General features: G+C 45.1%; 1 protein-coding gene across 2 annotated transcripts in view; it reads left to right on the top strand.

Moving 5' to 3' along the window:
• LOC122919690 (disintegrin and metalloproteinase domain-containing protein 10-like) overlaps positions 1-13,727 on the top strand; it is a 293,071-nt gene that overhangs the window by 64,793 nt on the left and 214,551 nt on the right. For both annotated transcript variants that reach the window (XM_044268875.1, XM_044268879.1), the window contains one exon: positions 11,569-11,661. In XM_044268875.1, coding sequence (XP_044124810.1) covers positions 11,569-11,661 — 93 coding nt within the window. The remainder of the gene's footprint in view (positions 1-11,568; positions 11,662-13,727) is intronic.

Below are 13,727 nucleotides of genomic sequence, written 5' to 3' on the forward strand. Positions count from 1 at the left end.
GGACACTAAATATCTTTCCAAGCAACAACAGTACAGCGGTAACGAGAGATTTAGCAGGATATAAATTTGAGGCCTAGTATTTAGGCGCTGGGTGACAGGTATGGGTTTAGTGACAGAATTAGACTTGGAAATACACAGTAGCGGGTGTGTGTGAAGTTATTCTGAATGACCCAATGTGCACCTTGAATATTATATACCCTTTTAGGGATAGATTTCAAATAGCTCTGATATAGCAGAAACCACTAAATTATGAAATTGCTAAATTGGGAATTGTACTTCAACCCAGAACAAAAAATGTGCTTTGACGGACACTAAATAACTTTCCCAGCTACAACAGGACAGCGGTAACGAGAGATTTAGCGGGATATAAATTTGAGGCCTAGTATTTAGGCGCTGGGTGACAGGTATGGGTTTAGTGACAGAATTAGACTTGGAAATACACAGTAGCGGGTGTGTGTGAAGTTATTCTGAATGACCCTATGTGCACCTTCAATATGATCTACCCTTTTAGGGATAGATTTCAAATAGCTCTGATATAGCAGAAACCACTAAATTATGAAATTGCTAAATTGGGAATTGTATTTCAACCCAGAAGAAAAAATGTGCTTTGACGGACACTAAATAACTTTCCCAGCTACAACAGGACAGCGGTAACGAGAGATTTAGCAGGATATAAATTTGAGGCCTAGTATTTAGGCGCTGGGTGACAGGTATGGGTTTAGTGACAGAATTAGACTTGAAAATACACAGTAGCGGGTGTGTGTGAAGTTATTCTGAATGACCCAATGTGCACCTTGAATATTATATACCCTTTTAGGGATAGATTTCAAATAGCTCTGATATAGCAGAAACCACTAAATTATGAAATTGCTAAATTGGGAATTGTACTTCAACCCAGAACAAAAAATGTGCTTTGACGGACACTAAATATCTTTCCAAGCAACAACAGTACAGCGGTAACGAGAGATTTAGCAGGATATAAATTTGAGGCCTAGTATTTAGGCGCTGGGTGACAGGTATGGGTTTAGTGACAGAATTAGACTTGGAAATACACAGTAGCGGGTGTGTGTGAAGTTATTCTGAATGACCCAATGTGCACCTTGAATATTATATACCCTTTTAGGGATAGATTTCAAATAGCTCTGATATAGCAGAAACCACTAAATTATGAAATTGCTAAATTGGGAATTGTACTTCAACCCAGAACAAAAAATTTGCTTTGACGGACACTAAATAACTTTCCCAGCTACAACAGGACAGCGGTAACGAGAGATTTAGCGGGATATAAATTTGAGGCCTAGTATTTAGGCGCTGGGTGACCGGTATGGATTTAGTGACAGAATTAGACTGGGATATGGCCAAAAAATAACCACACTATTGCTGGTTAAATGCACTTGGTGACGGGCGCAGCTTGCCCCTGATGTAGTATATGGCCAAAAAATGAACAGACTATTGCTGGTTAAATGCACTTGGTGTCACAGCTTGACCAACCACACTACTGAGGGTTAAATGCACTTGGTGACGGGCGCAGCTTGCCCCTGATGTAGTATATGGCCAAAAAATAAACAGACTATTGCTGGTTAAATGCACTTGGTGTGACAGCTTCACCCTGATGTAGGCTTTAGCCAGAAAACAACCACACCATTGAGGGTTAAATGCACTTGGTGACAGGCGCAGCTTGCCCCTGATTTTGTATATGGCCAAAAAATGAACAGACTATTGCTGGTTAAATGCACTTGGTGTGACAGCTTCACCCTGATGTAGGCTTTAGCCAAAAAACAACCACACCATTGAGGGTTAAATGCACTTGGTGACAGGCGCAGCTTGCCCCTGATTTTGTATATGGCCAAAAAATGAACAGACTATTGCTGGTTAAATGCACTTGGTGTGACAGCTTCACCCTGATGTAGGCTTTAGCCAAAAAACAACCACACCATTGAGGGTTAAATGCACTTGGTGACAGGCGCAGCTTGCCCCTGATTTTGTATATGGCCAAAAAATGAACAGACTATTGCTGGTTAAATGCACTTGGTGTGACAGCTTCACCCTGATGTAGGCTTTAGCCAAAAAACAACCACACCATTGAGGGTTAAATGCACTTGGTGACAGGCGCAGCTTGCCCCTGATTTTGTATATGGCCAAAAAATGAACAGACTATTGCTGGTTAAATGCACTTGGTGTGACAGCTTCACCCTGATGTAGGCTTTAGCCAAAAAACAACCACACCATTGAGGGTTAAATGCACTTGGTCGCAGCTTGTGCTGGCGCACCACAAGACACAAAATGGCCGCCGATCACCCCAGAAAAATGTGACTGACAAACGGTCTGGGCAGCCTAAAAACAGTGAGCAATTGAGGATCAGCAGCTCAATGATCCACAGCTGCAGATCGATCAGTTAATCAAGTCCTTTGGAGGAGTTAATCTGCCTAATCTCGCCCTACTGTCGCAGCCGCAACCTCTCCCTACGCTAATCAGAGCAGAGTGACGGGCGGCGCTATGTGACTCCAGCTTAAATAGAGGCTGGGTCACATGGTGCTCTGGCCAATCACAGCCATGCCAATAGTAGGCATGGCTGTGATGGCCTCTTGGGGCAAGTAGTATGACGCTTGTTGATTGGCTGCTTTGCAGCCTTTCAAAAAGCGCCAAGAAAGCGTCACAAAAGCGCCAAGAAAGCGACGAACACCGAACCCGAACCCGGACTTTTACGAAAATGTCCGGGTTCGGGTCCGTGTCACGGACACCCCAAAATTCGGTACGAACCCGAACTATACAGTTCGAGTTCGCTCATCCCTACCATAGAGACCCGGTCTGGGTCATTATGAATCAGGCCCAGGGCTCTGAAAAATTCATCCACCGACTGGAGGGACTGTGAACCGGTCAGCATAGAAAAAGCCCAAGACTGAGCGTCACTTTTTAGCAGAGAAATAATAATACCTACTCTTTGGTTTTCGGCTCCAGATGAAATCGGACGCAGACGAAAATACAATTTACAGGACTCCCTGAACCAAACAAAGTTATCACTTTCCCCGGAAAACCTATCAGGGAGAGCGACCTTAGGTTCCAGGCAGACCTGATTTTCCCTGGTGGCGCCAGACTCCAAAGTACTCTGACACCGTGCAACCGAATTGCGGAGGTCAGCTACCTCCAAAGACAATCCCTGCATGCGATCAACCAAAGCATCAATAGTTTCCATTTTGCAAACAGCAATGGAAAAAAAATGACGGTATGGCAGGTTATAATGTCTTGGTAGGTAAGATAAGGGAAGTAAACAGAACACGGCAAAGCAAACAAAACAACTGACTAGGCCCCAAATGCTAGGGAACAAAGGGCTCACCTCCTAGCAATCCCTAAAACACTTTCCCTAAGCTGCTATGCCCATGTGCATATCTCGATAGTAGATATGCACATCCCCACGTACCTAAGGCTACAACACACTGAACCAAACCCTCAGTTGTAGAGAAGAGGGAAGAGATAACCAGCTCCTTCAACAACCGAAGGAGCTAGCGTCACCCTAGATGCCTAGTAAAAACAAACACAGAAGGAAAAAAGGGAAAAGGCCTTATCTAGAGATGTGTTGGAGAAGACGATACACCAAACTTCCAGAGCTCACACAAAGAAGAACTATAACCTGCAAAGGCTATAGGGAGAGGGAGGAATAAATAGCCTCACCAATTACCTAATGAACAACACCTTGGAGGAGTTGTGTTTCTGTTTAAACCCATAACAAAACAAACTGTCAGATCGAGTCACATGCAGCAACTCTGACAGATCTCCTCAGAACACCCACAAGGCAGGGCGTGACACATGGGTGATCTAGTCTGATGCATCATGCACTGGTGTTTGAAAATCCTGGCTGATCCATGCCTGATTCATCCGCAGAAAGGTCAGTTTCTCCATGTTTTGGGTGGACAGACGAGTTCTCTTTAGGGCAACTATGGCACTAAATGCCCGCTCTGATGCCACACTGCTGGACGGGCAGTAAGGCTTCTCCAAGGCAAACTCAACAAGTCGCAGCCACAAATCGAGTTTGGCTGCCCAGTAGTCCAGAAGATCTTCGATGTGGGGTGGCAGGGTGCACTCCAACTATCCCACAGCCTGCTGGTTCAGGTTCTGCTCTATGTCTATCTGCTGCTGCTGGTGAGTAGTTTCTTCATTAGGTGGTGAAGAAAACTGCTTATCAGCGACACTAGACTTATGTTGCTGCTGATGGAGCTGGTACTGCTCCTCCCCCCCCCCCCCCGCCCTTCCCCAGCAGCCATGGCAGTGGAACTTGAGCGCAGAGGGGCCCCCCGGGCAGACCTGCATGAGGATGGGCGATGGTGCACATAGGCTGCGGCCAACTGACTACATAGGATGTCTCAATAGTAGTTCAGTTTGTCCTCTCTCTCAGCGGGTATAAAAAAGTCGCCCATTTTGGACCGGTAGCGAGGGTCTAACACGGTGGAGAGCCAGTAGTCATCCCTCTGCTGAATGGTGACAATTCAGCTGTCACTATGCAAGCAACTGAGCATGCATTGGGCCATTTGCGCAAGTGACTCGGAGGGACTCCCTGCCTCCATCTCCACTGCATACTGTCACAGTGTGTCTGGGTCATCTGCCTTGTCTTCCTCATTGCCCTGTCGATCCTCCAGCTGCTCCTGCTCCTCCTCTCCTTTCACCTGTGTAGAAAAAAACACCCATTTCTCTCCGCATTGCTTGTGCTCGAATGTCCTCCTCCTCCTCTAGTTCAGCCCCGATGTAGTCACCACGTCTCCTGTCACCTGGCCAGCCAGATTTAGCAGCATCTGTTCCAGAACATGAATCAGTAGAATGACGTTGTTCATCATGTAGTCCGGGCGACTGACAAATAAAGTGGCCTCCTCAAATGGTCCGAACAAATGGCAGGTGTTGCGCATGAGCTGCCACTGGCTAACATCGAACTTACACAGGGGAGTACCTCAGTCCGCCTGTATCATCAAGAAATCGTTTATGGCCTTTCTCTGTTTATATAATTGGTCCAACATATAGAGAGTGGAATTCCAACGAGTGGAAATGTCGTATATCAGCCTATGTTGGGGGATGCCGTTCTGCTGCTGCAGCTCAAGGAGGGTGTGCTTTGTGGAGTGGCTGAAGTGCATGAAAAGTTTCCTGGCCATTTTCAGGATGTCTTGCAGATGGGCACAAGGCTTCAGGAACCGTTTTACAACCAGATTGAACACGTGCGCCATGCAGTGTGCATGGCTCAGTCCTCCTTGACGTAGAGCCAACACCATGTTCTTCCCGTTGTCGGTCACCATGGTTCCGATTTTGAGTTGTTGAGGAGAAAGCCATGGTTCGATATATTGATGAAGGACGTGAAGCAGTTCTTCCCTTGTGTGATACCGTTCGCCCAGGCAAACTAGGTGCAGAACAGCGTTACACCGGCGTGCCCTGCACATGTAGTATGCTGGTGGGCCACTGTGACTTGTCACTGCAGTGGAGGGTCAGGACACATTGGAGGATGAGGAGACCGAGGCGGACATTGTCGCAGGACCAACGGCGTGAGAACGTGGAGGCGGAAGTGGCTTCACCTGGCCAAGATGCTGGTTAGAGGCTATGCAGGAACCACAGTCACCCAGTGGGCCATAAAGGACATATATTGTCCTTGACTGTAGTTACAGCTCCACACGTTGGTGCTGCCATGCACTTTGGCAGACACAGGCTCAAGGACTGGCCCACCTTCTGTTTGCATGGAACACCTTCTGTTTACATATGTTTGCATGGCTGGTATTGCCTTATATCAAAGAAATGATGGCTTGGGGCACTCCACCTCGGCTCGGCACAAGCCATCAGTTCTCTGAAATGTGCAGAGAACTGCATCACCAGCAACTTGGCCAGGAACACGTTCGGCTTCTGTGCCATTGGATGAGTGCACACATACTGTTGTCTCTTTGTAATTGATTCGGTGATCGATTGCTGACGGAATGACTGATGAGGAGTAGTAGGAGGAAGAGCAGTAGCATCAGGACCAGCTGATGATAGGAAGGACAGAAAGCTCCCTTCGGCTGAGGTGGTGAAGTGTTGATTGCATGAAATTGGGTGTGTGTTGCTGCGGCAGGTTGGACCACCACATTGGAGCCACGGTTCTTCCAGGCCACTTTATGGTGACGCAGCATGTGTTGACAAATGGCCATGTTCACCTCCACCGGCAGCCTAACAAAAAATTGCCACACATCCGAGTATGGCACTTTCCTCCAACACTCTATACTGACTGCCTGCTACCGCTGTCTCCGTGAACCCCTGCACCTCTACTTCCCAGGCAGGTATTCTCCAGCAAAGCGGGCGGTCTACCCCAGGCACATTTGGCTCCCAACCTCCCACTGCTGCCACCCTGCTGACTCCCGGCCATGCTACCACCTTGCTGGCTCAGCCGTTGCCTCACGCGGAAGCTGCCACCCTGCTGATGATGATGAAGCCCCTTCTTTACCCGGCTTCATCATCATCCGCTACTGTCTGCACGTCACTGATGTCCCCCTCAATGGTGTCAGGGCCAGGAGCCTGACGGCTCACAACATAAGCTCCCGCGTGACTTTTATCATCACTATTTGCCTGCTTATGGGAGGAAGCAGCGGATCTCTCCTCCATAGTGTCTGATGTTACTTGCAATGAAGTAGAAGACCGAGTCGACCATTCAAGCACCACTGGGTTGCTGGTCAAGACATGTACGCTGGATGGCATCGGGAGCTCAGGCATCTCGCTGCGACTTTTGATGCAACCCCCCCTTCCTCTGCTGCCTGCGACAAAAATATTTTGGCCACTGCTCATTCCATTTGAACGGCCTGTCACCTGTCTGCCTGACATACTGTATAATAAAAGAATTAAATTAAAATTAAAATAATACCCCTAAATAAAGCCTGTAGTACAAAGTAACTGCACCGCAGAACAGCAAATAATATGTACTTTTTTTTACACTTCTACCCTCCAAAAACGGCTGTAGTACAAAGTAACTGCACCGCAGAACGGCAAATGAGACGTCCTTTTTTTTACACTAATACACCCCAAAAGAAACTGTAGAACAATTTAAATGCACCGCAGATCGGTTAATATGACGTACGTATATATTTATATTTTATACTGTATATATAAATACACCCTGCAACACAGCACTTGCACCCCAATAACAAACAAGGCTTGCTGGAATTACAGAGGTATCATCTAGTGCAAACATAAAAGCAGCAGTATAATAGCAATTTGGATCCCCAATAAGTGCAGCAAGGTGCAATAGAATCGCTCCTATTACCCAGGCTGTACACTCTCCTATTGCACCCTGTTTTCCTTTTATACCGTGGATGATGTCTCCCTATGCTTTCCCTACATCTTGAATAATCTTTCCCTGAACTTGTAAATAGTTTTTTCAGCACAATAAACTCTTTTCTAACACTGTCCCTAGCACCTACGAACGTCTCTCCCTACACTAAGCACACTGGAAAATGGCAGAATCCAAAATGGCTGAGGGTATTTATAGAGCTGTGACATCACAGGGCTGGCTGTCTGCTGATTGGTTACATGCATGACATTGTGGGTGATCCCTCGTTCCCAGAGTTCTTTGCTACATGTCCTAACATATGCAGTAGCCATTTTAGGAAAAAATGTGATTTGTTACCACAAAGCGTGAGGAAATTCGGCTTCAGTGCCTTCAACTTCAATTCACTCATCTCTACTGATGACCTATCCAGAGGATAGGTCATCAGTTGAAAAATCTCAGGAAACCCTTTAAACCTTTAAGAAATTAGGTAGGGCTTGGGTTTCCTATAGCCCAACAGATTCAATATAATTTGTGCCAGAAAGTGATGTAAATCGTAGTTCAGAAGTTCACCAGCTCAGAGCTGGTTATAGATTTGACTTTCTGAATGCCAGAAGATCTACCAACTTTTCACTGACACTGGCATATAAAATGCTAGTCTTAGTGAATGTGCCCAGTTTTTTTTTGTTTAGCTACATGTGTCAGTGAACAGAGAAGACTGACACCCATTTTATAAAATCAGCAGCTGCTAAAGAAAAACAAAATATTGCTGCTTCAGTAAGAAGCTATAATAGACACTGCATGCCTTGGTAAATGTGTGTGTGTGTCTTAAAGGGGTTTTCTCACTTCAGCAAATAGCATTTATCACGTAGAGAAATTTAATACAAACCACTGACTAATGTACTGTGATTGTCCATATTGCCTCCTTTGCTGGCTAGGTTCATTTTTTCGACACATTATACACTTCTTGTGCTTGTACACTATAGAAAAAAGCACCAGCCTACGTGAGCTCCCACGGTCCTGGCCACCAGAGAGGTTGGTACTTTTGACGTAGTGTGCAAGCAGGACCACCACTGAATCTGATGGATTGCAGGGTGGTCATAACCATCAAGCCAGCACATGAAGCATTATGGGTAATAACAAAATAAGTGCCACTTTCTGAAGTGACCCAAACCCTTTACGGTGGCCATACCCATAAGACTAAAGTCGGACGGAATGGCAGTTTTTGACCAGTCTGGCCAATTGTCGTTTGAAAAACTAGTGCAAACGAGCGTTTACAATCGCCAATGGCACACTCTTGTCTGTCAAAAATGCAATCTGCCGTGCTGGAAAACGTCGGCTGTTCATCGGCCAAAACTGGATGTTGATGGCTTGATCGGCTGAATTCAGCCGATCACTTGCCATTGTGCTCAAGCACCAGGGAGTCTGTTTTTATTTAAAAAAACGGACTCCCTGGTCGGGCAGTTTAGTTGGTGGGATCGTTCGGATGAAATGTTTGGCAAGCTTTATACCAATGCGGCTAACCATAGCTTGTTATTAAATAGCACATGTAAATAGCCTGACTTATCTATAGTGCTTTATTGCAGAAAAATCCCAGTTTTAAAATGTTAAAGGGGTTTTTGGGTATATAATAAGATTAGACTTGAGCGAATCTGGCTTCAGATCATAGATCCGAAGTTGATTGATTCAAACACTTTGTTTTAATGCTTTCCAGAGACCTGTCTCCGTGGAGGCAAAATTAATCTCACCCAAAGTTGCGTGAGACTTAGGCTACTTTCACACTAGCATTCATAGGTCCGTTCGTGAGCTCCGTTTGATGCAGTCTGAATGGATGCGGATCCGCTCAGACTGCATCAGTCTGGCGGCGTTCAGCCTCCGCTCCGCTCGCCTCCGCACGGACAGCTGGAGGCGAGCGGATCCGTTCAGACTTACAATGTAAGTCAATGGGAACGGATCTGCTTGAAGATGTCACCATATGGCTCAATCTTCAAGCGGATCCGTCCCCCATTGACTTTACATTGAAAGTCTGAACGGATCCGCTCAGGCTACTTTCACACTTAGAATTTCTTCTAAGTTATTAATGCAGACGGATCCGTACTGAACGGAGCCTCCGTCTGCATTAATATGATCGGATCCGTTCAGAACGGATCCGATCGAACGCTAGTGTGAAAGTAGCCTTAGGTATTTGAAATTGGTATTAATTTCTGCATTTTTAAAAACATTAAAAATTCCGGAATCCGAAGGTGGATTTGGTACCGGCTGGTACCTCTGCACCAAACCCGATTTTGGATTTCTATTTTAAAATGATTTTAAAGACACAGAAGTGATTACCGAATTACATCACCAAAGTCTCACACAACTTCGGCTAAAACAAATTTCGCCTCCACGGAGGTAATACATTTTAATGCTGTATGGAGACAGGTCAAAACAAAGTATTAGAATGAATAGACCTAGGATCTATAATCCGAAGGTCAATTCGCTCAACACGAATAATAATTGTAGGTCATCAAATATCTGATCAGTGGGGGTCCAACTCCTGTGGTGCTTTGTGTGGTGTTTTTGTTTTGGAGGGGAGTTAAAGCCCCACAGTCAGATGTTAATTAAAAGTGTATAGTAAAATATTGAAAATGCATACAAATAGAATTTCATTTGTCTTGTGTCAGGGGCACTTACTTAGCATAAGTCTTCTCAGGTGTCTTTCTTCATAGGCTTCTTAAAGGGTATATGTCAGCAGACTTGTATGTCAGCATATGCGCTTGGCAGTTGAAGGTATCTGTGTTGGTCCCATGTCCATATGTGCCCTCATTTCTAAAAAAAATTATGTTTTAATAGATGCAAATGAGCCTTCTATGATCAACGGGGGCGTTGGCGTTACACCTCTCTGCAACTGCTATGCCCTCTGCACTTTGATTGACAAGGTCAGGTAAAAACCTTATCACTTCTGCCTGGCCCTGTCAATGAAAATGCAGAGGGTGTGGCAGTTACAAAGAGAGCAGAGCTCCTAGAGGCTCATTTGCATATATTAAATTATTTTTCTCAGCAATGCGGGCATGTATGAACATGGAACCAACACAAATGCCTTCAGCTGCCAAGCGCTCATGTAACAGGTCAGTCAGTTTCATAGGTACAAATCTGTTTACAGATGCTATTTAAAGGGGCTGCCACACCTGGAGTTTTTGGCCCAATTTTTTTTGTGGTGTTTTCCCCAAAATAGTGTGTTTGAGCACCTGGCATTTTTTTATGGTAAAAAAAGGGTATAAGAAAATAAAACTGGTACACATTGTATCGTGTGGGAATTTGCTCTGGTAGACAGGCTTGCGGACACAGTATAGAGGCAACAACAACGTCTTTAAGTTAAACAGTTCAGAGTTTATTCCCACATAAGGATAAGCAAAACAAAAAGTCAGTTTCAAGGAAAACAGTCACCTTGAGTCTGGTGTTTGTTCACACCATGCAGAAATGCAGAAGTCCTTGGACATAGCAGAAACCACTTGCTCTCAAGCCAACAAGGTAGCAGGCCTTTACGCAGGCCCAAACTCCCAGGTCCCAACACAGAGACTGCCAGAGCTTCACTGTCAGAGAGGAGTAAATTCCCACCACCTGACAGTGCTGCCTGTGTTTTATAGCCCAAAACAAGACCCGGCCTGGAACGTGGGGAGCAGCCACCCACCCTGCACTTTGGCTGCTCCCAGTAAGAGCCGGCCCAGATCGGCTTTACAGCCATACTAAATAGCAAAACCATGTCAGCCAGCACTAGCTACTGCTGATACATGAAATGACGGACTCTTACCTCACCGAGGCCAGGAATCTCGGCGACACATACCTTCTGTCAATGATGGACCCTTGGGCCTTCCTACAATTGGTACAAAATATGTTATGCAAAAACACAATTGAAAATGCCACACACGCTGCCCTGGTGTTTTTTTCAGGGTGAAAAAAGCAATGGATGTCTATGGAAAAAATATCAGAAAATGAGGGGAAAAGTGCTGGTTTTGAAATTGGCAATCAGCCATTTATAAAAGGTGTGGCTGGGCCGGCGAGCCTGGCAGATTTTTCTTCATTTACACCAGTTTTCTGCTCAGGTGCACAGACTTCCAGATGATGAACCTAATTTATGTCCTGTGCCGCTCTATGATAAATTCCTCTCATTGTTGCAATCTAGAAATGGATTCTAAACATTTGTGTCCATGTTGTTAATAGCATATTTGGCTTTGAGGGGGTTCCCAGCTGCCAGTGATGGCTACTTCATTCTGTTTTGCAAAGTAAGAAATGTATATTTTACCGTACTATGCATTTCTATCTTGTAGATCGCTGGATACATGAGATCAGTAAATGCAATTTATGAAAAAGTCAACTTTAATGGCATCAGACATATTAACTTCAAAGTAAAGGTCTTAAATGTAAGTAAATATTGATTTAGCAATTGGTTATGTTTGTGTTTTCTCACAAAGTTTAAAAGGGTTGACCAGTTTTTACTTATGATAGCCTATTCTAAGGAGAGGTTATCACTAGCTGATCAGTAAGGCCCCTTTCACAAGAGTGAGTTTTCTGCGCGGGTGCAATGTGCGACGTGAACGCATTGCACCCGCACTGAATCCGGACCCATTCATTTCTATGGGGCTGTGCACACGAGCGGTAATTTTCATGCATCACTTGAGCGTTGCATAAAAATCGCAGCATGTTCTATATTCTGCATTTTTCACGCAATGCAGGCCCCATAGAAGTGAATGCCCCAAGCAAGTGCGGATGCAGTGCGATTTTCATGCACGGTTGCTAGTAGATGATTGGGATGGGGACCCAATCATTATTATTTTCCCTTATAACATAGTTATAAGGGAAAATAATAGCATTCTTAATACAGAATGCATAGTACAATAGGGCTGGAGGGGTTAAAAAAGATAAAAAAATAATATAACTGGCCTTAATCCACTTGATCGCCCAGCCCGACTTCTCTTCTGTCTTCTTCTTTGCTGTGCACAGGAAAAGAACCTTTGATGACGTCACTGCGCTCATCACATGGTCCGTCACATGATCCATCGCCATGTTAAAAGAGCATGTGATGGACCATGAGATGAGCGCAGTGACGCCATCAAATGTCCTATTCCTCAAAGAAGAAGACAGAAGAGAAGCCGGGCTGCACGATCAAGTGGATTAAGGTGAGTTAAATTATTATAAAAAAAATTTAACCCCTCCAGCCCTATTGTACTATGCATTCTGTATTAAGAATGCTACTATTTTCCCTTATAACCATGTTATAAGGGAAAATAATAAAATGTACACAACACCTAACCCAAACCAACCCGAACTTCTGTGAAGAAGTCGGGGTTCGGGTCTGGATACCAAACATGCCAATTTTTCTCACGCGTGTGCAAAAGCGCATTACAATGTTTTGCACCCGCGCGGAAAAAACGCAAACATGGAACGCAATCACAGTGAAAACTGACTTGTTTTAGTGTCAAAATCGCATCATTTTCCCTGAATGCATCCGGCCCCAATCCGCCACGCCCGTGTGAGGGTCTGACACCTCATACCACCACTCGTCAGTTGTTACCTTGTAGCTCCAGAACTACACAGCTTGTCACTGCAGTAAGTGTAGTAACGAGCTCTATCCACTACACCATTGATGGTGCTGTGTTGTGGGACTCATACTGGTCAGCTAGTTATGGCCTAACCTGAGGAAAAAACTTGACAACCCCTTTAATGTAAAACCAGCAAGGATGGATAGATAATATGTCATTATTGCTCCAGTTTTTGCAGATTTTTTATGTGGGTAGGAATCCTTGAGGAAGTTGAAATTAATGAAGCCTTTGAATTCCAAAAAATATATCAGAATATTAAAGAAATTATATAAATAGATCATATTACTAAATATTGATATGTCCATTCTTATCTCTGCTTAAATTTGGTTAAGGTTAGGGATGAGCGAACTCGAACTGTATAGTTCGGGTTCGTACCGAATTTTGGGGTGTCCGTGACACGGACCCGAACCCGGACATTTTCGTAAAAGTCCGGGTTCGGGTTCGGTGTTCGTCGCTTTCTTGGCGCTTTTGTGACGCTTTCTTGGCGCTTTTTGAAAGGCTGCAAAGCAGCCAATCAACAAGCGTCATACTACTTGCCCCAAGAGGCCATCACAGCCATGCCTACTATTGGCATGGCTGTGATTGGCCAGAGCACCATGTGACCCAGCCTCTATTTAAGCTGGAGTCACATAGCGCCGCCCGTCACTCTGCTCTGATTAGCGTAGGGAGAGGTTGCGGCTGCGACAGTAGGGCGAGATTAGGCAGATTAACTCCTCCAAAGGACTTGATTAACTGATCGATCTGCAGCTGTGGATCATTGAGCTGCTGATCCTCAATTGCTCACTGTTTTTAGGCTGCCCAGACCGTTTGTCAGTCACATTTTTCTGGGGTGATCGGCGGCCATTTTGTGTCTTGTGGTGCGCCAGCACAAGCTGCGACCAAGTGCA

The sequence above is a fragment of the Bufo gargarizans genome, chromosome 1, assembly GCF_014858855.1.
Source record: "Bufo gargarizans isolate SCDJY-AF-19 chromosome 1, ASM1485885v1, whole genome shotgun sequence".
Taxonomy (NCBI): Eukaryota; Metazoa; Chordata; class Amphibia; order Anura; family Bufonidae; genus Bufo; species Bufo gargarizans.